The sequence below is a fragment of the Gigantopelta aegis genome, chromosome 1, assembly GCF_016097555.1.
Source record: "Gigantopelta aegis isolate Gae_Host chromosome 1, Gae_host_genome, whole genome shotgun sequence".
NCBI classification, from domain to species: Eukaryota; Metazoa; Mollusca; class Gastropoda; order Neomphalida; family Peltospiridae; genus Gigantopelta; species Gigantopelta aegis.
In genome coordinates this window covers 23,877,336-23,902,490 of record NC_054699.1, presented here as the reverse complement: position 1 = coordinate 23,902,490, position 25,155 = coordinate 23,877,336, and the positions used below count along the sequence as shown (strand labels likewise).

The window sequence follows — 25,155 nt, the reverse complement described above, 5'->3', positions numbered from 1 at the left end:
TTAAACATTCATTCATTCACATTAAAGGGACACCCAATAGCCGATGTATGTTTCGTGCTGGGGTGTCGTCTTCATACATTCATACATTCATTCATTCACATTAAAGGGACGCCTTTACCATAGTTTGACACCCAATAGCCGATGTATGTTTCGTGCTGGGGTATCGTTAACAATAATTCATACATTCATTCATTCACAGTAAAGGGACACCCAATAGCCGATGTATGTTTCGTGCTGGGGTGTCGTTAAACATTCATTCATTCACATTAAAGGGACGCCTTTACCATAGTTTGACACCCAATAGCCGATGTATGTTTCGTACTGGGGTGTCGTTAAACATTCATTCATTCACATTAAAGGGACGCCTTTACCATAGTTTGACACCCAATAGCCGATGTATGTTTCGTGCTGGGGTGTCGTTAAACATTCATACATTCACATTAAAGGGACGCCTTTACCATAGTTTGACACCCAATAGCCGATGTATGTTTCGTGCTGGGGTATCGTTAACAATAATTCATACATTCATTCATTCACATTAAAGTGACATGATGCGGTCGGTTTCGGATCGATCCCCGTCGGTAGGCCCACTGGGCTATTTCTCATTGCAGCCAAAGCACCACGATTGGTATATCAAATGCCGTGGTGAGAGCTGTCCTGTTTGTGTGATGGTGCATATGAAAGATCCCTTGCGACTAGTGGGGAAAAAACTTTCTTATTTTATTTATAAGCCATTCGACCTACATACTCATATGATATTGAAGGGACATTCCTGAGTTTGCTGCAATGTTTTAAGATGTTATCGACTAATAAAATATTTCTACGATTAAACTTACATATTAAATATATTTTCTTGTTTAGAATATTAGTGGCAGTATAATAAACGTGTTTCTGATCGTCCTAATATTTGTACTAGGTTAATTTTCATTTTAGCGTTTCTTAAAAAATGGTTTCTTTCAATGTAACTCTAAGTAATAAAACATCGTTTGACTCGTTCCTCCAGCTAGAGAGATCCAGTTTGGGCTTCTTACAAATATTAAGACAACTAGAAACACAGAGAGAGAGATCAGACAGACACTGATATTCTACAACAAGAAAATATATTTAATAGAGTAACTTTATTCGAGAAATAATTTATTAGTCGGAAACATCTTACAATGGAGCAAACTCAGGAATGTCCCTTTAATACCATAGTTTGACACCCAATAGCCGATGTAGAGAGAGAGAGAGCTGGAGAGAGAGAGAGTTAAGAGAGAGAGATTCATTCATTCATTCATGCATTTATTCAGACAGATATGATGTGCAGAAAGATTAGAGACCTTGTACAGGGAGAGACAGAGAGAGAGAGTAGAGAGAGAGAGAGATCGATGTTACGTATAGGGAAAACGATTTACAGTACGGAGCATCAGTGGTTGAATAAGAGATTTAACAAAAGAAATCTTCAGACGACAAAGGAGAGAGAGAGAGAGATGAGAGACAGACAGACACAGCGGTGATAAAGGAAACGAGAAAGAGAGTAGACTTTAAGCAGAAAATCGTAACTTTAAAACATTCAGTGGTGCCGGTTCTTATGCAGGGTGGACAAATAATGAGCAGATAATGAGAGACAGTGGTTGAATAAGAGAGAGATTCAGATGGGTTGCTTATTTTTTTTTAATTTCTCTCACATATTAACTGGAATATATTTCTGAAAAACGCTTATATAGATGAGTAATATAAAAGTTTGAGAATTGTTTGCTCAGTCTGGACAAATAATAAACTAACGTGAACCAGGTTCCAGCTTAATCAAGAACTTATAGATAAGCGAGCCTTGGTAACCAGGTAAACAAGCCTTGGTAACCAGGTAAACAAGCCATGGTAACCAGGTAAACAATCTAAATACATGAGAGTAATTTATTATACGAACAACCCCACCCCCAGCATACACCATGAATACATGGGAAAGGTCCATTGTCATTGCGGACAAGTTGCCAAAAACATAAACGTAAATATTCTCCTATGTGCAAGACGGAAAAAAAGAAAAAATTTGACTTGTTTGACCAAATATAAATACCAGCACTTATTAGGAAACTATGAGATACGGTATTACCCCGTCGGGGTGTTGTTGTTGTTTTCTCTTGTTATAATCTATAATCTTGTTATAATCTAGAATAATATAATGCATCTAGGTCACAGGTGTGTGTGCACGCCAAGTCATTAATGTTCATACACAATTAATGGGTGTGTAGAGCGGTTGCGTTTACAGATAATATAAATATCAATCACCGCTACCGAGTGTATGATGACACTTAATTCTTTAACTAAAATATACCTTTTTCAACATTTACGTACAGTCTACAGTTTCATTTTATATAATCCAGCTTAATGCGATCTTAAATCCAGGTTAGGTGGCGTTTACCCACAGATTAAATAACTTCATTTATATCTTTTATATATCTTATATATTTTATTGGGCCGGAACGCTACCAATCAGACCAACTACGTTATGTATGTATGTATGTATGTATGTGTGTGTATGTATGTCTGTATGTATGTAGGCCTATGTATGTATGTATGTGTGTACGTATGTATGTATCTATGTATGGATGTGTGTGTATGTAGGCGGATGTGTGCATGTATGTCTGTGTGTATTTCTGTATGTTTGTATGTATGTATGTATGTATTGATGTATGAATATCTATATATTGTATGTATGTCGAGGTTGACTGTTACATACATAGATATGTATCTATATGTGGATGTGTGTATGTAGGCGGGTGTGGGTATGTATGTAGGTATGTGGGCATGTATGTAGGTATGTGTATATGTGTTTATGTAAGAATGTAAGTATCTACGTATGTGTAGGTGTATTTTTATGTATATGTGTATATATCTATGTTTGTGTATAGGTATCTGTATATTTAGGTGCATGATTATTTGTGTATGTAGGTGGGTATGTATGTATGTATGCATGTATGTTTTATGTATGTATGTGTGTGTATACATGGGAATGTGTATGTATATTGATCTACATATTTTTGTCAATGGTAAGCGGTTCCATGCTTCTGCCAGCAACAGAGGTAGTATCATGACTATTTTATCCTTTCGTTTTTTTCTCTCTAATGTGTTTACATTCTTCACTAATAAGTTCCTTTTATTTCTCATCCGATATAGGCAAACCGCAAGTTGTGTATTTTAAGTTGGTCTGCCTATATGTAAGGTTTACTTTATCTATAGAAAAATGTCTGCGATACAGATTATAACTGTTAACTGTCAGGGATTGGGTGATCCGGAAAAAAAGAAAAGACGTATTAAATTACTTGAAACAAAAGAACTTCAACATATACTGTCTACAAGATACACATTTTAAAAGTGAACTAGAACCCTATATCGAAACACAGTGGGGATATAAATGCTTCTTCAGCTCGTTTTCAAGTAATTCAAGAGGTGTTGCTATATTACTGAACAATAATTTTGAATATACATTACATAAAATGTATACCGATACTTCAGGTAATTATATTATAATTGACATAGCAGAGAATTACGCTTGCTAACATATATGGTTCCAATGAATTTGGTAACGAAAAATGTATTTTCTGCGGGGATTTTAACTTGGTACTTAATTTAGATACAAAATATTATATACAATTAAAAAACTCTAAAGCTAGAGCTAATTTTTTCTTAATTAATTTTCATTAAAAATAGTGCAAAGTATGCTTCGAATGGTGTTAATATTGTAATTTATACCCTACCCTTAATATTAATAAAATAATTTGTATCGTTTTTTTAAATCTTGGCTTGATCTTTTTTTTATTCCTTTGGGGTTGGTGGATAGTAGTTTTCTTTCATATACAGCATGCAATACCTGGCTTCAGCATATCAAGGCTGGGAACCGTAAATTTACTTTTTGGCTAAAAGTAAAAATGACCAACTTAACTCTTGAACAGTGCGCAGTTTGTATAATTTTCCTTGAATAAAAAAAGAAAGAAATGTTTTATTTAACGGCGCACTCAACACATTTTATTTACGGTTATATGGCGTAAGACATATGGTTAAGGACCACACAGATTTTGAGAAGAAACCCGCTGTCTCGGCGTCAAACGAGTATGAGTGTAGAATGACCGATTATAAAGATCCTCGGCAAGCCTTGGACTTCATCCTTTTTATCAACTCGTGCTGATAAATTATGATATCACAAGACACTCGGGCAGTATCCTCTATGTACATAAATCTCACATGACGTACATTATACCTGCGTGTAGCGGCGCGATCTAGCTCAGATGATATGGCACTCTCCGTCCCAACCAATTCTCCGTGGCTGTCCTGTCTGTGGGGAAAGTGCATGTCAAAGATCCCTTATTACTAATGGAAACATGTAGATGGTGCTCTCTAAGAAAGAAACAAAGAAAGAAAGAAAGAAAAATGTTTTATTTAACGACACACTCAACACATTTTATTTACGGTTAAATGGCGTCAGACACATGGTTAAGGACCACACAGGTTTTAGAGGAAACTCGCTGTCGCCACTACATGGGCTACTCTTCCGATTAGCAGCAAGGGATCTTTTATTTGCGCTTCCCACAGGCAGGATAGCACAAACCATTGCCTTTGTTGAACCAGTTATGGATCACTGGTCGGTGCAAGTGGTTTACACCTACCCATTGAGCCTTGCGGAGCACTCACTCAGGGTTTGGAGTCGGTATCTGGATTAAAAATCCCATGCCTCGACTGGAATCCGAACCCAGCACCTACCAGCCTGTAACATCGGCTATTGGGTGTCACAGATGGAATCTCTTATACAGTCCAAAGTGTCAATAGTGATTTGAACCGTCGGCGAGGGGGGGGGGGGGGGGGGGGGGGGGGGGGGGGGGGGGGGCAGTCGGAAGGGGGTTTGTCATCCGAACCCTCCCACAAAAGCTGAGGTTAAAAACCCCTTGCCTCGACTGGGATCCGAACCCAGTACCTACCAGCCTGTAGACCGATGGCCTAACCACGACGCCACTGAGGCCGGTTTCCTTGAATAATGACGGGGCGGGACGTAGCCCAGTGGTGAAGCGCTCGCTTTATGCGCGGTCGGTGTGGGATCGATCCCCGTCGGTGGGCTCACTGGGCTATTTCTTGTTCCACCCAGTGCACCACGACTGGTATATCAAAGGCCGTAGTATGTGCTTTTCTATCTGTGGGAAACGGCATATAAAAGATTCCTTGCTGTATTAGCGGGTTTCCTCTGATGACTACGAGTCAGAATTACCAAATGTTCGACATCCAATAGCCGATGGTTGATTTATCAATGCGCTCTTGTGGTGTCGGTAAACAAAACAAACTGTTTTGAATAATGACGTGATTTGTGTACAGTGTACATACTGAAAAACATTAAAGGGACATGCCTGAGTTTGTTGCATTGTAAGATGTTTCCGACTAACAAAATATTTCTACGATTAAACTTACATATTAAATATATTTTCTTGTTTAGACTATCAGTGTCTGTATATTCAATGTGTTTCTGGTCGTCTTAATATTTATAAGAAGACCAAACTGGATTTTGTCTTCAAATAATTTCGTACATACGAAAAAATAATATTTTAGGAAATAAAATGAAATTTAACCTAGTAAAAATATTAGAACGATCAGAAACACGTTTAATATACAGCCACTAATATGTTATGCAGAAAAATATATTTGATATGTAATTACAATCGTTAAAAAGGCTCTGTTAGTCGACAACATATTAAAAGTTGCAGCAAACTCAGGAATGTCCCTTTAAAATAACATCAGGTATAAGGTGTCCTTGTTTTCGGATAAAGTTTGGGAAGTTTATCAGGCAGCGCTAACACGAAAGCAAAAATAGGAACAGCACTTTTAATTTTTTGTTTGAGATTAAAATCTGTACTGCTCATTATTAGAAAGGTCACCTTCAACGTCCACGAGTGGTGTCACGTACGGCTCTCCGAAAATCGTGTTTTTTTTGTTTTGCTTTAATGTATTTTTAACAAAAGCTAATCCACCTGGGGTTCATGTTGCCACAACGATAGGATTTTCCGAGAAACGGAACGTGGCCCTCTTGGGGGGGGGGGGGGGGGGGGGGGGGTAAATTGAGACCGGTGTGGTTGGATAGACAGGTGATACAGCGGTAATAAAGGAAACCGAAAGTAGATTTTAAGCAGAAAATCGTACCTTTAGAGGGACATTCCCGAGTTTGCTGCATTGTAAGATGTTTCCGACTAATAAAATATTTCTACGATTAAACTTACATATTAAATATAGTTTCTTGTTCCGACAGACAGCAAGGGGTCTTTTATTTGCGCTTCCCACAGGCAGGATAGCACAAGCCATGGCCTTTGTTGAACCAGTTATGGATCACTGGTCGGTGCAAGTGGGTTACACCTACCCACTGAGCCTTGCGGAGCACTCACTCAGGGTTTGGAGTCGGTATCGGGATTAAAAAACCCATGCCTCGACTGGGATCCGAACCCAGTACCTACCAGCCTGTAGACCGATGGCCTAACCACGACGCCACCGATGGCCTAACCACGACGCCATAGAGGCCGAGTTCAGGACAAGAATACCGACAGTGGCTTCATAAGAGCCACCGGCATCGCCACCTACTGGTTGAGATGTCTGTGTAGCTATACATGTGTGTACGTGCACTATTTGTAGGAGTGTCATTAAATATGTACGTGCATGCATGTATGCTGGAATGTACAAAAATATTATGTATATAGGTATGTGGGGTATGTATGTGTGTATGCATGCATGAATGTATGTATCTATGTATGTAAGTGTGTGTATGCGTGTGTGTGTATGTATGTATATGTGTGTGTGTATGTATGTGTGTTTGTGTGTGTATATACGTATGTACGTATCTATATATGGATGTGTGTGTATGTAGGCGTATGTCGGTAGGTATGTATGTAGGTATGTGTATATGTGTTTATGTAAGAAAGTAAGTATCTACGTATGTGTAGGTGTATATTTATGTATATGTGTGTATATCTATGTTTGTCTATAGGTATCTATATATACTCTTCAAAAAAAGAAACGCAAAAGGGTACAAATGGGTTATAACTCCGATTTTATGTTTCCTACCGGTTCATGCTTTGTGAATATAAGGTCATTGCATGTCCCAAACACATTCCCACGGTTACATTCGATAAAACGCAGCTACTGTACAATAAAGTTCCAAAATGTGAATATTCGCAAAAACGCAGCCACGTGCAAACCATGTCACCACTGCATGTGCGTTGTCTGCACGTGCAACATGAACACCGACAGTATAAAAGTGCAGGGTGTTCGCTTGCCTGGCCTCTGTATCTGGCCGACAGTTGACAATCCAGGACATGCCACGTCTCAGTGAACCGCAGAGAAACAATGCCATCGGCCGACTAGACGCAGGCGAATCCAGAACGGCCGTTGCCAGGGCATTCCATGTGTCCCCAAGCACCATCTCCAGACTGTGGGACCGTTACCAGCAACATGGATCAACACGTGACCTCCCTAGATCCGGTCGACCACGGGTCACTACCCCCGGGCAGGACCGCTACATCCGGGTACGCCACCTTTGGGAACGATTGACTACTGCCACCTCCACAGCCGCAGCAATACCAGGTTTGCGCAGGATATCCGACCAGACCGTACGGAACCGCCTACGTGAGGTAGGAATTCGTGCCAGACGTCCAGTTCGAGGTGTCATCTTAACACCACAACACCGTCGACTCCGACTGCAGTGGTGCCAGATTCATCGACAATGGCCTCAACTGCGATGGAGACAGGTGTGGTTCAGTGACGAGTCCCGATTTCTGCTCCGACGTCATGATGGAAGATGTCGCGTGTATAGGCGTCGTGGTGAACGTTATGCGGCAAACTGCGTGCAGGAAGTGGACAGATTCGGCGGGGGTAGTGTCATGGTGTGGGCAGCCATCTCACACACTGGCAGAACTGACCTGGTCCACGTGCAGGGCAACCTGAATGCACAGGGCTACATTGACCAGATCCTCCGGCCACACATCGTTCCAGTTATGGCCAACGCCAACGCAGTGTTCCAACATGACAACGCCAGGCTTCACACAGCACGTCTCACAACGGCTTTCCTACAGAACAACAACATTAATGTCCTTCCTTGGCCATCGATATCACCGGATTTGAACCCAATTGAGATCTATGGGACGAGTTGGACAGACGCCTCCGACAGCGACAACCACAGCCCCAGACCCTGCCCGAGCTGGCAGCAGCCTTGCAGACCGAGTGGGCCACCATCCCCCGGGACGTCATCCGTACTCTGGTTGCTTCAATGGGCAGGCGGTGCCAGGCAGTTGTCAACACACGCGGAGGCCACACCCGGTATTGACTCCAGATGACCTTGACCTTGGTGGTGTGTCCTATCACTTACTCACAATGGACTAGAGTGAATTGTGAACAATCCTGCAACATTTGGTAATTATCGGACTCACCATTCAATAATTAAATCAATTCTCCAAATGTTACGACAATGTGGTTTTGCGTTTCTTCTTTTGAAGAGTATATATATATATATGTATATGTGTGTGTGTGTGTGTGTGTGTGTGTGTGTGTGTGTGTGTGTGTGTGTGTATGTCTGTGTGTGTCTATGTGTGTCTATGTGTGTGGTGTGTGTGGTATTTTATGTTTATGTTTGTATGATTTTGTGTGAAAGTCTTGACTTTGTGTTATTTGGCAGTACTCCTCCTGCTCCGGGTTCTTGCCTTTTTATAAATATAATTAAATGTTTTTAAACTGGCTTTATGCTATTTTATTATTAATAGGTTTATAAGAGTGCTCTTTTTAAAAATATATTATTCAGATTTTAATAAGCATATTTATTAGTTTCAAAAAAGAATATATATATATTAATTTAACAGTCACCTTTAATAAAAAGAATTTTTAATCTGTCATGAGAGTTTCATGATTTGACTGAATGACGGCTGGACTCGGGGGGGGGGGGGGGGGGTGGCTTGGGGGCATGGAATGTCGGAAGTTAGGGTTTTAAAAGTAGGGCCTTAGGGCGTCGGCTAAGATTGCTGACCTTCCCTTATCCCAATCCAGCCACTAGTCACGCCCAAGTTCCGAATACGACTGGCACTTCTCAAACCTTAATGCAAATGGAATGTCGGAAGTTAGGGTTTTAAAAGTAGGGCCTTAGGGCGTCGGCTAAGATTGCTGACCTTCCCTTATCCCAATCCAGCCACTAGTCACGCCCAAGTTCCGAATACGACTGGCACTTCTCAAACCTTAATGCAAATGGAATGTCGGAAGTTAGGGTTTTAAAAGTAGGGCCTTGGGGCGTCGGCTAAGGTTGCTGACCTTCCCTTATCCCAATCCAGCCACTAGTCACGCCCAAGTTCCGAATACGACTGGCACTTCTCAAACCTTAATGCAAATCTTCCTGTGGGGCTTGAACCAACCCTTCCGGTCGTTAAACATTCATTCATTCATTCATTCATTCATTCATTCCAACCCTTCCTCTTTAACCTCCGTGGGTCTAAATTTAAAGTAGAATCAGCTTCAATGACGATAATTAAATTTTTTTAAATTGGATTAGCCCATCAAACATTAAAGGAATTTTCCTGAGTTTGCTGCAATTTTTAAGATGTTATCGACTAACAGAGACTTTTTAATGATTGTAATTGCATATCAAATATACTTTTTCTGCATAAAATATTAGTGGCTGTATATTAAACGTGTTTCTGATCGTTGTAATATTTGTACAAGGTTAAATTTCATTTTTTTTTGTTTTTGTACGTACGAAATTATTTGAAGACAAAATCCAGTTTGGGCTTGTTATAAATATTAAGACGACCAGACACACATTGAATATACAGACACTGATAATGTAAACCAAAAAATATATTTAATATCATGAAAGTTTAATCGTAGAAATGTGTTATAGTCTGTTCCATTAAAGTGCACAAATCACCTGTTCACCGACATATTTCTTTTAACTTCAAGAGTAAACACTACCTTGTACATCAATGAGAGCCCAAACAAGTAAATGCTAAATTAGGTAGAGTATCATTAAATAGATATTTACAAAATATTTACTTGTCAGTTTAATATGAAAGACATAATCGACGAAAATCGGTTTTATTCTATTTCCGACACTACTTTAGTCGAAAACATCTTACAATACAGCAAACTCGGGAATGTCCCTTTAAAGCGCCCTTATATACTACTCAAAAGAATTTAAGGGTCAAAAATTTATAACCAAATACGTTTCAGAGTGTATTAGATTGATGATGTAAACTACACCAATTTTTTTATTTATTGTTCCATATTTACAAAAAAACACAAATAAACGTCATTGTATACAAGAAAGTCACATGACATGCTGTCAAAGTTGAAGGTTGTCAAACATGGATTTTACACATTAGAACATTCGTTTAATAGTGTGTGAATCCACCCCTGGCGCGAATACACTCGACACATCGTTGCCTCATGCTGTTGATCAGACGTCTGAAGAACTCTTGGGGAATGGCCCGCCACTCTGCCATAAAAAGTTGACCCAGATCATGAAGGTTGGCCGGAGGGGCATGGTTATCCCGAACTCTCCTGCCTAATTCGTCCCAGGCGTGCTCTATTGGGGCCAAGTCAGGCGAATATGCTGACCAATCCATCCTGGCGATACCTTGTTGTCTGAGAAAGTCCGTTACCACCCTGGCGCGGTGGGGTCTGGCATTGTCATCCTGCAGAACTGCCCCGCCGCCAATCTGCTGAAGGCCTGGGAGAACCAACGGCCGGATAATTTCATTCAGATAGCGGATTCCATTCAGATTGCCATCCACCACATAGAGGGGGGTCCTGTGGTGGATAGAGATGCCGCCCCACACCATGACGCTGCCACCACCGAACCGGTGACATTTTAAAGATGTTATCGACTAGCAGAGACTTTTTAACGAATGTAATTAAATATCAAATATGCCTTTTTTGCATAAAATATTAGTGGCTGTATATTAAACGTGTTTCTTATCGTTCTAATATTTGTACTAGGTTAAATTGCATTTTAACAAATGGTTCAACAAAGGCCATGGTTTGTGCTATCCTGCCTGCGGGAAGCTCAAATAAAAGATCCCTTGCTGCCTGTCGTAGAAGAGCAGCCTATGTGGCGACAGCGGGTTTCCTGTAAAAACGGTGTCATTCTGACCATATGTTTGACGTCCAATAGCCGATGATAAAATAAAAAATCAATGTGACTTAGTTAAATAATACAAACTTTACACGAGTGTAACTGCATACATTTGCAATGCTTAAACATTTGCGTTTAAGACAAAATGGCTTCATAAATTCGGCTCAAAACGTTTTGTCAAGTTATAAGACGATGACAATTACGTCTGTTTTTGTCTTCTCGATTTTGTCTTCAAATAATTTCGTACGTACGAAAAAATTATATTTGAGGAAATAAAATGAAATTTAACCTAGTAAAAATATTAGAACGATCAGAAACACGTTTAATATACAGCCACTAATATGTTATGCGGAAAAATATATTTGATATGTAATTATAATCGTTAAAAAGGCTCTGTTAGTCGACAACATATTAAAAGTTGTAGCAAACTCAGGAATGTCCCTTTAAAATGACATCAGGTATAAGGTGTCCTTGTTTTAGGATAAAGTTTGGGAAGTTTATCAGGCAGCGCTAACACGAGTGACGTGACGCACGATTCTCCGAAAATCGTTTCGTTTGGCTTTAATGTATTTTTAACAAAAGCTAATCCACCTAGGGGGGAGGGGTGGGGGGTAAATTGAGACAGGTGTGGTTGGATGGACAGAAAATACAACGGTGATAAAGGAAACCGAAAGTAGACTTTAAGCAGAAAATCGTAACTTTAAAACATTCAGTTGTGCTGGTTCTTATGCAGGTTGGACAAATAATGAGGCATATTTTAAGCGTAGCTGATGTTTTGTTTTCTGTTCAATGTAACTGTAAGTAATAAAACATCGTTTGACTCGTTTCTCCAGCTATAGAGATGCTGAGAGAGAGAGAGAGAGAGAGAGAGAGAGAGAGAGAGAGAGAGAGAGAGAGAGAGAGAGAGAGAGAGAGAGAGAGAGACAGACAGAGAGAGACAGACAGAGAGAGACAGAGAAAGAGAGTAACAGAGGGAGAAGCGTCAAACAGACAGAGACGGAGAGGCAGAGATTGAGAGACAGTGGTTGAATAACAGATTTTGAGAAAGAGATATTTTGAGAGAGACAGAGAGAGAGAGGCAGAGATTGAATAAGAGATTTTGAGAGAGAGAGAGACAGAGGCAGAGATTGAATAAGAAATTTTGAGAGAGACAGAGAGAAAGAGAGGCGGAGATTGAGAGCCAGAGAGATTGAATAAGAGATTTTGAGAGAGAGAGAGAGAGAGAGAGAGAGAGAGAGAGAGAGAGAGAGAGAGAGAGAGAGAGAGAGATTCAGATAGAGATTCAGATGGGTTGCTTATATTTTTTTAATTTCTCGCACATATTAACTGAAATATATTTTTGAAAAACGCTTATATAGATGAGTAATATAAAAAGTTTGAGAATTGTTTGCTCAGTCTGGACAGATAATAAACTAACGTGAACCAGGATCCATCTTAATCAAGAACTTATAGATAGCGAGCCTTGATAACCAGGTAAACCATCTAAATAGATGATGATAATAACTAGTTTAACGTGTCCATATACCACTAGGGTTTCGAACACGTCCATCCCGAGTCCGACCTCCGATAAGATTGGTGGCCTGACTCGGGATGGAGGGGGTGGGGTGGGAGGGTGGGGTAGAGTTGAAAATGGGCAGAATTTTGAAAATAGCAATTAGTAAAAAAGTTAATAGAATAAATAAAAAAATAAAAAAGTTACAAGCCAAAAATAAAAAGAATTGACTGCTCGGCCGAATATTTATATAATTTGGAGCATTTTAGAAGGACGGTCCAAAATTAAATAAGAGAAAGAAGAGAGGATCGGACTATTTAATAATATTTAAAAAAAGAAAAGAAAGTAATTTCGACATAAAATTTTGAACGAAGGTCTAAAAGTTTAAAGTCCGATCAATATGGTCCGGGCCGGAGGGGAGGGGTAAGTTTGAGGTGGGCGGAATTTGGAATACGAATTTAGTAGTTAGGTCGAAGACCGAGACCAAATTAAGCTACACAAATTTAAGTCCAAACAAAAAAATTAGACTGCTCGACCGAAAAGGTTTTAAGGTGATTTGAGCAATTTAGACGGGCTTCCAAAATAAACTGCGTCGGACTGTAAACATAAAATTTTGAATGGGGGCCACAAATTTTAAAGTCCGACTAAGCCCTTGGAAGGTTGGTGACTACGAAGGGCTGAGAGGGGCAGCCTTGTCCAGGTTGGGGAGCAGATGTTTCTTGTTAAGCAGGGTCCGTATCACGTGCAGGTACACAGCGTCGCCGCAGACTGCCTTGACCATTCGGTGTATGGTGTGGCTATCCATTTCCGGGATGAGTATCGCCTGTCAGTAGACGTCCTGACGGCGCTGTGTGACCACAAGTCCTGGTTCTCCTTCCAACCTAATGTTGTGAAGTTCAAAATGCATGTCGTCGGGCAGCTTGGTCCATGCCACGTTGAGGAACTTCCCTCTCAGCTTCTTCGGATCAGCAGTGTCCCCCTGCAGAAGTTTCCGGCACTGTGGCTTGATCTTATCCACGGCTAAGTGCCAGTCTCCTGCCGGTTCTGCTGGGAGGAGGGAGGGGGGGGGGGGGTAGACGGATGTTGCGGCGATGCCTTGTCGGGCTGGTGGGTCGGCTAGGTAGCCTTCCACTTGCCTGCAGCAGCAACAGGCGACTCAACGGGGGCGGTCGATAAAGTTGACCGCCGCGCCGGAGACGCAATCCTCAGAGTAGAAGTCGGTGGCTCCCTCCTCTTCCTCTGGTACATTGCTGTATCCAGGACCGAGTAGGTCGTTTCCGGGGACACCTGGGCCTTCGGCTCTGTCGTCCTCTTCTGAGTGGTCCGCGGGGGCGGCGACGCAGAAGGGACCGCCACTGGCGGTTGAGCCGCCAGCTTTGCTCCCCCCCCCCCTGTACCGCCCCTGGCACGCGTTTCCTCTTCCTCCTTCCTCTTCCTCCTCTTGTCTGCGGGACCGCGTCACCGTACACCAAAGTCACGGTTGCCCGTGACCCGGTGTACGTGACGCGATACTCTAGCAAAATTCCATAGGACTGCATAAGTCCGCCCAGGTGGTGGGGGGGGGGGGGGGGGGGGGTGTAATTGCAGAGCAACTTCGGCGACGTCTACTCGCAGCGGAGTCATAGCTAGGAATCTAAATAGATGAGAGTAATTTATTATACAAACAACTCCACCCCTTGCATTCATCATGAATTTGACTTGTTTGACCAAATATAAATACCAGCACTTATTAGGAAACTATGAGATACCCCGTCGGGGGGGTGGGTTTTTATTTCTCTTGTTATAATCTATAATCTTGTTATATTAAATCTAGAATAATATAATGCATCTAGGTCACAGGTGTGTGTGTGCGCCGAGTGATTAATGTTAGTGGGTGTGTAGAGCGGTTGCGCTTACAGATAAGATAAACTAATATAAATAACCGCTACCGAGTGTATTATGAGACGTAATTCTTTAACTAAAGTATACCTTTTGAACATTTATGTACAGTCTACAGTTTCATTTTATATAATCCAGCTTAATGCGATCTTAAATCCAGGTTAGGTGGCTTTTACCCACAGATTAAATAACTTAAATAACTTATTTTATATCTAACTTGTGTGCACACAATAAATGTGATAATGGGGCTTATAATGTCCGCAGTGCGATAGTAGTACTATACAGGGTACAGTCGCCAGATACAATGTCCAGTTCAGGACAAGAACAAAAGTAAAGTTTCTTTTATTTAACGACGCCACTAGAGCACATTGAATTTTTTTATCTTATCATCGGCTATTGGACGTCAAACATATGGTCATTCTGACACTGTTTTTTTAGAGAAAACCCGCTGTCGCTTTCTTTTACGACAGACAGCAAGGGGTCTTTTATTTGCGCTTCCCACAGGCAGGATAGCACAAACCATGGCCTTTGTTGAACCAGTTATGGATCACTGGTCGGTGCAAGTGGGTTACACCTACCCATTGAGCCTTGCGGAGCACTCACTCAGGGTTTGGAGTCGGTATCTGGATTAAAAATCTCATGCCTCGACTGGGATCCGAACCCAGTACCTACCAGCCTGTAGACCGATGACCTAACCACGACGCCACCGAGGCCGGTATATAAATAAGGAAAACAATTTCGTAAATTGGTTAATTATAATGATATTTGCATTTTTGCACAGCTCTTTATACTGTGTTTTAATTTAACTGTTGAATTTTTATACTGATGTTGATCATCACTTACTGTTTGCATTTACCATAGTTTGACACCCAATAGCCGATGTATTTTTCGTGCTGGGGTGTCGTTAAACATTCATTCATTCATTCATTCATTCATTCACAATCATCATCACAATTATCATAATAATCATGGTTATCATCACCATCATCATCATCATCATCGTCATCACCACCATCGTCATTAATATCACGATAAGTAGCAGATATGTCAGACATCATCACCGACTTCGTCCTCATCATCATTAGTAGCAGCAGCAGCACTATTATTATTTTAACAATTATCATCACATTTACTGTCAACTCACCACCACCACCATCACCATCACCATCACCAACATCATTATCATCATTATCATCGCAGTTATCACCAGCCTACCACCACCATCATTACAATCATTATCATTACCGCAATCATCATGACCATCATTATTAGTAGTATGGGTACTTACTTGGCACATTCATTTATCTTGAAGAAAGATCCTCCACCTCAGTGTGTGCACTGCCAGTGTACTCTGACGGTACGCCACATTTTGGTGGAGTGTAAGCATCTTAAAGAAACTCGAAAAGATATATTTGGCCAACGTAATGTGATCCTGACTTTTACTCTAAATTTTAATTTTATTTATCTGTGATATTTGTATTTTTTGCACAGTTCTTTACATTGTATTTTTATTTGACTCTTGAACTTTTATATTGATGTTGATCATCACTTCATGTTTTGAATTACCATAGTTTGACACCCAATAGCCGATGTATTTTTCGTGCTGGGGTGTCGTTAAACATTCATTCATTCATTCATTTTAGTTGTATATGGGGGGGGGGGGGACGTAGCCCAGTGGTAAAGGGCTCGCCTGTTGTGCGGCTTGTTGGACTATTTCTCGTTCCAGCCAGTGCACCACAACTGGTATATCAAAGGCCATGGTATGTGATATCCTGTCTGTGGGATGGTGCATATAAAAGATCCCTTGCTACTAATGGAAAAATGTAGCGGGTTTCTTCTCTAAGACTGTAAAAATTACCAAATGTTTGACATCCAATAGCCGATGATTTATAAATCAATGTGCTCTATTGGTGTCGTTAAATAAAAACGTTATTTTTAGTATGAGTATCAGAAATAAATCACCAATGTTGATGATGTTTCTGCTTCTAATGTAACAGTTGTTGAAGTCAACTAATTGAAAAATGTCTGAGGAAAAACAACCGCCAGCTTATTCTCCTCAACCGGGCCAATACCCACCACCGGGACAATACCCGCCACCGGGACAATACCCGCCACCGGGACAATATCCGCCACCGGGACAATATCCGCCACCAGGACAATATCCGCCACCTCAAATGGCACCACAGCAGCAACAGGTATTGTTATACAATATTAGATTTATGAAGATTTTAATTTTAATTTCATTTTCCTGCTATTACGTATTTCTCACTATTGGACCTATTGTTGATAATTGATATCAGACATTACTTAGACGTCGACGTCATTATCAGGATTACCCATTTCTGTTCATCCCAGGTGTATTTGGTCATCCTCGTGTTTCTAATATCACAAAATACTTTTTTCATTAAAACAAAAATAACAATAAAAAAAAAAATTGTTTTATTTAACGACGCATTCAACACATTTTAATTACGGTTATATGGCGTCAGACATATGGTTAAGGACCACACAGATATTTAGAGGAAACCTGCTGTCACCACTTCATGAGCTACTCTTTCCAATTAGCAGCAATGGATCTTTTATATGCACCATCCCACAGACAGAATAGCACATACCACGGCCTTTGATATAGCAGTCATGGTGCACTGGCTGTGACGAGAAATAGCCCAATGGGCCCACCGACGGGGATCGATCCCAGACCGACCGCGTATCGAGCGAGCGCTCTACCACTGAGCTACGTCCCGCCCCAAAATTAACAATAAATGCTGAGAAGTACCGGTAATGAAGACGAGTTGTAGTTTATTGTTTTTAATGGAAGCAACACCAGCGTATGGTTGTGTAGTGGTTAAGCCTGCTGGGTTCGCCTCCCGGTAACGGCTCCCACCCAGAGCGAGTTTAGCTACTCAATCGGTACGTGTAAGACCATTACACCAACTTGATGCGCGGTCGTTCTGGGATCGATCCCCGTCGGTGGGCCCATTGGGCTATTTCTCGTTCCAGCCAGTGCTCTACAACTGGTGTAACAAAGGCCGAGGTATGTACTATCCTGTCTGTGGGGTGGTGCATATAATGGATTCCTTGCTGCTAATCGAAGAGTAGCTCATGAAGTGGCGAAAACGGGTTTCCTCTCTCATTATCTGCGTGGTCCTTAACCATATGTCCGACGCCATATAACCATAAATAAAATGTGTTGAGTGCGTCGTTAAATAAAACATTTACATTTCCAACTTCTCTCTCACTAACCTCTAACCACTAAACACTAACCCCAAAAACTGGACAGACGGCACAGATAGATGAGGTCAGGTCAGGACAGGTCGTAGGGCTTAAGGTTGGACTATACCAATTCAAATCCCATAGGCGACCATGTTAACGTTTGTGTTTAAAAACACTATATGCAATATATCAACCAAACTGTGACCCATAAATATCAGTACTACAACCCCTACCTCAAAGTATTAACTGCAGAAAATGGTACCTTTCATGGCTCATTTTCGGTATAACCAGATGTTTCTGCAACATCCCTAGTTTCGCACAAAATTTGAGTACTTTTTTTTACAGGTACCCCATACATGTTCCAAGCACAAGGTTACTTGACACGGTGGTACTACATCAAATAAAATTGCATACATTTTTAGCCCAGATGAAACTAATTTTTTTTACAACCAACACACTCACATTTATAACCAATCACAGGACTTGTGGTGTTAACTTCTCTATCAAAAGTTCGGTGCACCTCGAACTTCGACCCAGCCGGAAATTAATTGGTATAGTGCAACCTTAACGTGCATATTCAGAACAAGCTGTTGTAGTTCACGCCTGTCATAGGCTCAGGTGTCGGCCCATACCGGTTCGTCCGTCTAGGACAGGAAAGGGTCTGGGGTGGGTGGGAGGAAGGACCGTCCGCGCTGACAGGTGCAAGAGAGTGCCAGCAGCCAGTCCAAAATGTAAAATAAAAGAAACTGCACCGTTTTTATGAGGTAATTTGAAACATAATTTGGAACATAATTAGAAACATAATTTGAAACATAATTTGGAACGGTTCATCATCACTTTATCTGTTTGCATTACCATAGTTTGACACCCAATAGCGGCTATGGGCGTCGATCGGTGGGGGACAGGGGGTGGGACGCGTCCCCCCTCACTTTTCAACGCCGGGGGCCAATCTATATAAATGTCCCCCCCCCCCCCCCCCCCCCACTTTTTCATTTAGCAAAAGCAACAACAACAACAAGAAAAAAGCGACACACAACATACTGTTTTGTTAAACTAGACATCAACGTTTTGATTTGCAATTTTGATTTGTTTTCTTGAATTAAGTTTAACCACTAATGTGTAGCTTTATGATTTTCATTCACATTCCTTTATCACACACACACACACACACACACACACACACACACACACACACACACACACTTTAAAGCCGGATTGACGCCCATGCAATAGCCGATGTATTTTTCGTGCTGGGGAGTCGTTAAACATTCATTCATTCATTCTTTATGGTTCATCGAAAACCAAATGGAGCTATTGAGTAATTTTTATTGAGTTTGTCGAATAGAGGAGTTTCGTCAGTGGCGTAGGAAGGTGCCAAAAAGTGGGGGATCACACTTTTATATTTACACATTTTTACACTATTATAAAGCAAATATAAAGCAAAATATCTGAAAAGTGGGGGGCACATGCCCCCCTTGACCCCCCCCCCCCGCTTCCTACGACAGTGTTCGTTCTCACTATATACCCTCCTTCCCTCCCCCCCCCCCCCCCCCCCACCTCGGTAAAACCTATCACATTTTAAATAATTTCGGTATTTCACGATAGGGTTGTGGGGTTTTTTTTGTGGGTTTTTTTTTTTATCTGTTAAATTGCGTCCAAAATTAATCGAATTTAAAATATAATTTTTTTTTGGATATATACAAACTTTTAAAATATATCTATATTTATTTGAGATATTTGTATTTTGTTCCCACACAGTTATTTATACTGGTTTTACATAATTATATAATTTTTATATCAACTTAAATAATCATATTCATGTACTTACCTTTCTTTGACACTGTACAGCCGAGGAGACTTTTTGAACAGAATTGACGTTAAATATTAATTATTTCATTAATTCATTCAATCATTCATTCTTCCGTCAGTCAGTCAGTTAGTCATTCAGTTATTTTCTCTTCTTATTATTTTTATTTTTATGTTTCCAGCAACAGCAGGTGGTTGTAGTGAACTCGGGACAAGCGTCTAATACCGTGATAGTGCAAAGGTATACGTCATACATTACGTCATAGCATATAACCATGGAGTTACATTACATTTAATGACAGAGGTGGGTCATGGGGGGGGGGGGGGGGGGCAGAGGCGAGAGTTATAATTTTATTATATATTAATTTTTAATTTTTTGTTGTTGTTACGATCCCTCTTCAAACCTCCCTCAAAGTTCCCTTGGCATTCCAACTCATATCACTGCCCCCCCCCCCCCCCCAATGGATTTTCTGGATCCGCCACCGAATGACATAGAAATAGCACTCTCAGACTTCCAAAAAGGTTACTTCCAGGGTTTATGGAGGGTATCATATCATCATGTGAGTTTATAGAGTCTGTGGTAATTCATTTTAATGAATATTTATAAATAACTTTTTGTCTTTGAGCTATAATGCACACGTTTAATGACTGCGCGGATAAATATCGAATACTAGTAATACCGATTTCGTGATAACCGGTATAAAAAGGCATATCTGATTGAGTTTCCGTCCAGTACCGTTATCTCTCGTTCGAGAGTGCGATTTGGCCCCAGATTACAGTTATCTTCCCATTTGGAAATTTGTCTGCGCAAGTAGTCTGCTCTTTGACTGTAATTATTTCATGGCAGACAGCTATGAAGTGGCAACTATTTGACTGACGTTGACAGGGGAGAGCATGTAGTTTGTTGACATTGAAGACTAGTTTGTGGTAATTCCGGCCCATGCAAAAGTAGTGTTGTTGTTTTTTTGTGTAAAATGGGTGTACCCCGGCCAGGTTTAGAGGGTGTGTTTATTTAAACCAATATCCTGGGAGAAAGAGCTGGACAACAGGGGTTGTCCTTTTCAGGGTATGTGTCCCCCAGGCAGGCAAAGGTACATACAAAAATCCACGGGCCTGCTGATATTAATAAAAAAATGTTATAGCCTCTAAGGCTATATAGAAACATATAGCGAAATTAATTGTGGTGTGTGGCCGTTTTATAACCATTCAAACGGCCTCGGTGGTGTCGTGGTTAAGCCATCGGACATAAGGCTGGCAGGTACAGGGTTTGCAGCCCGGTACCGGCTCCCACCCAAAGCGAGTTGTAACGATTCAGTGGGTAGGTGTAAGGCCACTACACCCTCGTCTCTCACACTAACATTATTAACAACTAACCCATTGTCTTGGACAGACAGTCCAGATAGCTGAGGTGTGTGCCCAGGACAGCGTGCTTGAATCTTAATAAGCACAAAAATAATTTGAAATAAACTTTTAGACCTTCGTTAAAATGTTTAGGTCGAAATTACTTTCCTTTTTTTAATATTATTAAATAGTCCGATCCTCTCTTCTTTCTCTTTTTTATTTTTGGACTGTCTAAATTATATAAATATTCGGCCGAGCATTAATTTGTTTTGTTTTTGGCTTGTTAATTTTTTATTTTATTTTATAAATTCTATTAACTTTTTGACTAATGGCTATTTTCAAAATTCTGCCCTATTTTCAATTCTAACAGCCCCCCCCCCCCCCCCCCACACACACACACACACACACACCGGACCCGGGATGGAAATGCCCAAAACCTTAGAGGTATAGAGGCATGTACACATAATTTAAGTTCAGGTTCATTTTTCATTTCATTTCAACTTATTTTCGTGCTTATATCCAATTAAGGTTCAAGCACGCTGTCCTGGGCATACACCTCAGCTATCTGAGTTATGTGTCCAGGACAGTGGGATAGTTGTTAGTTGGTCAGTGGCTAGAGATAGTGAAGAGGGTGTAGTGGCCTTACACCTACCCATTGAGCCCTTGAGAACTCGCTCCGGGTTGGAGCCGGTACCGGTCTGCGAACCATGTACCTACCAGTCTGTAGTCCGATGGTTTAACCACTGCGCCACCGATACAGGTTTCAAGTCAAATATCCATCCAGCTCTCAAACGGCAGAGAACTCTGGCTAGGAATTAAATTAACTAGCGTCTTGGCTATTTGTTTATATATTTGTTTCCAAATGTATTCATATATATTTATATGATTATTATTTATGTTTGTTTATTTATTTATTTATTTATTTATAGACGTTGAGGAAATCGCTGTTTACATTATTTTGTCTGTATTTTCTTCTTCACGTAATTTATTTGTTTATTGATTGATTTTTTTTATTTTTAATTTGAAGTTTGTTTTGTTTAACGACGCCACTAGAGCACATTGATTTATTAATCATCGGCTATTGGATGTCAAACATTTGGTAATTTTGACATATAGTCTTAGAGAGGAAACCCGCTACATTTTTTTTCTGTTAGCAGCAAGGGATCTTTTATATACACCATCCCACAGACAGGATAGCACATACCACGGCCTTTGATATACCAGTCGTGGTGCACTGGCTGGAACGAGAAATAGCCCAACGGGCCCGTTGACGGGAATCGATCCTAGACCGACCGCGCAACAAGCGAGCACTTTACCACTGGGCTATGTCCCGCTCTATTCATTTATTTATTTATATATTTACAGACGTGGAGTAAATCACTGTCTTCACTGCTGTATCTCCATTTTCTTCTTTCCCTGGATCATCGTATGGATCATTCTGGTAAGTGAATTTTCATTGGTGGGGGGTTGGGGGATAAGCGTAAGGGCTCCAATGCTTGAATCTGTCTTTGCATGTGGGTGTGGGTAATTTTTGGCATGCTTCCAACAGATAACTTGTTTTGCCTTTACCATAGTTTGACACCCAATAGCCGATGTATTGTTCGTGCTGGGGTGTCGTTAAACATACATTCATTGATTCCATCAAATAATTGTTAAAGCCATAGAGTTCTGTCCGTGGCGGGATCTTTACATTACAACCAAACTTCTATATAAGGCTTCAACCAGGCTTCAGAATTCATATCGTTCTGCGAAAGCAATTTTGTAATAAAGTAAATACCCGATAATGATAAAAAGTGTTTTTTTATAAATTTTGCGTCAGTTTTTGCGACGGCATTGCTGACTGCCGTCGTGAATTTCGATGTCTGGTCCGGTTTCAAACGAATCACTACGTATTCATATTGTCTCGTCTTTACGAAATAACAAGGAGAGATATAGCTATTACGTTTTTCGATGAAGTCAACTTTTACATAGAGTATAATAAACGAGTTATTATCAAATTTATGTCCCGAGTGAAATAATTTTCACTTGTCAAGAGCTTTAGCGAGTGACAAGTGAAAATTATTTCACTCGGGACATATATTTGATAATAACTGATACCGAGTTTGTTATTCTATTTATTACCCCAGCTATTTGGGGTTGTTTAAAGCTTTTATTTTCGATATAGCCTACATTGGCTACACGTCCATGTATATAGAAACTATTCTTGGAATTGTTTTAACTTTGTATTTTATTCACGTATCACAGATAATTTTCAAAACCCAAAGTTCTATATATTCTGTAAAAAATAAAAAAAATATATATAATGAATTGCATTAAACTACCATTTTATTACAAGTTTAACACTGAAACCAGAACGACGTAAACGCAAACGCTTTAAACTTCGTGACGTCATCGTGTTATTTTCCCCGTTATGAGTGCCTGCTGGGGTAATAAATTAAAATTTAAAATTGCCCCCCACCCCCACCCGCTAGCTACGACCCTGATAAGTCATGGGTTAATGAAGAGGCGGGACGTTCAATCCTCCAAATTGAATTGAATGCTTTGGTAAAATCTATAAATGTAAAACAAAAACAAAAACAATCATCATAGTGCACTGAAACGGTTTATAGTATGCCAGACATTTAATTTCCGAGTGATTTTTGTTACCCGGACTACAACTAATTATTGTTAGTTGAATGGTGGAAATGCAATGCAGTGAAAAGTGTTTAGGCTAGCTATGTTGCCCGAATTTCTCAATTGTCTCTGTACGAAGATTTGCTCCAGCACTGGAGGGTGTGTGTATGGCAGCTGACCCCTAACCACCACCACCATCTATCTCGTACGCTTATATGGTGATGGCATGAAAGAGGAATCATTTCTCGAGGAAGGGGCTATTGTTCGGGGGGGGGGGGGGGGGGGGTATCATGCTAATTTATACTGACAAATAATGCTACATATGCTACATAATATAATATAAATTTTAATTAACTGTTTTTTTATTTTTTTATTTCAGTGCATAACCGACGATTCCTGAAATGTGTGCGCTGTTCACATTATTCTAACTTCGAAAGTGATCAGCTTCAATCTTTCGTCCGTTGTTAAAACATTTTTAATGTATCTCCCCTTATACGTTTGCTAAATTAAACAGAGACCTTTAGGAGTCGTGGGAGGGGGGGGGGGGGGGTGGGGGGGAGCGGGGTAGTGGCATGTGTCCCCCACTTCAGGGCATAAACGTGCGGATTTTGTAAAAAACAAAACAAACAAACATTTTGGTCATACTCTTATATAAATAAAGATAGAAAATGTGGTTTGTGCCTCCAACCCGCCTCGGTGGCGTCGTGGTTAAGCCATCGGACATACGACTGATACGACTGGTAGGTACAGGGTTCGCAGCCCGGTACCGGCTCCCACCCAGAGCGAGTTTTAACGAATCAGTGGGTAGGTATAAGGCCTCTACACCCTCTTCTCTCTCACTAACCACTAACAATTAACTACTAACCCACTGCCCTGGACAAACAGCCCAGATAGCTGAGGTGTGTGTGTCCAGGACAGCGTTCTTGAACCTTACTTGGATATAAGCACGAAAATAAGTTGAAATGAAAGTGTGCCCCCAGGCACGTTTGTTCTGTATACTGTATTTTTAAAAAAAATTGTGAATTTATCTCCCCTTATACGTTTGCTAAATTAAAGGGGCAGATCCTAGTTTCAACCCGTGAATATTAAAGGGACATTCCCGAGTTTGCTGCATTGTAAGATGTTTCCGACCAATAAAATACTTCTACGATTAAACTTACATATTAAATATATTTTCTTGTTTTGAATATCAGTGTCTGTATATTCAATGTGTTTCTGATCAACTCATTATTTGTATGAAGCCCAAACTGGATTTTGTCTTCAAATAATTTCGTACGTACGAAAAAATAGTTTTTAGGAAATAAAATGAAATTTAACCTAGTACAAATATTAGAACGATCAGAAACATGTTTAATATATAGCCACTAATATTTTATGCAGAAAAATATATTTGATATGTAATTAAAATTGTTAAAAAGTCTCTGTTAGTCGATAACATCTTAAAGATTGCAGCAAACTCAGGAATGTCCCTTTAATCTACAAACCTGTAACACATTTGAATACAGTTACAATTGAGTGAAACATGCGTCTGTGACTTTGGAATTGTGAAATACTCTCTATAAAATAGACTAAAACTCGACTCCATAACTGTTTCTTCTCAAGACGCACTTGCGTTTTTAAAAATATGAGAAATGCATTCTGTGATATTAAAACCACCAGGATGACCAAAAACAGCTCGATAATCTGAACAATAAAA

The 25,155-nt window shown here is 40.4% G+C and overlaps 1 protein-coding gene across 2 annotated transcripts in view; it reads left to right on the top strand.

The window, feature by feature from the left end:
• LOC121367342 (calcium-binding protein P-like) overlaps positions 1-24,274 on the top strand; it is a 47,322-nt gene extending 23,048 nt beyond the window's left edge. Inside the window, exons 1-5 of one of the 2 annotated variants that reach the window (XM_041491451.1) lie at positions 11,819-11,913; positions 16,484-16,681; positions 19,688-19,746; positions 22,212-22,287; positions 23,839-24,274. In XM_041491451.1, coding sequence (XP_041347385.1) covers positions 16,508-16,681; positions 19,688-19,746; positions 22,212-22,287; positions 23,839-23,859 — 330 coding nt within the window. In that variant the 5' untranslated portion in view covers positions 11,819-11,913; positions 16,484-16,507 and the 3' untranslated portion in view covers positions 23,860-24,274. Of the gene's footprint in view, positions 1-11,818; positions 11,914-16,483; positions 16,682-19,687; positions 19,747-22,211; positions 22,288-23,838 lie in introns of those variants that run through there. The other variant, XM_041491459.1, reaches the window with a different exon arrangement.
• Positions 24,275-25,155: the final 881 nt, after the last annotated feature.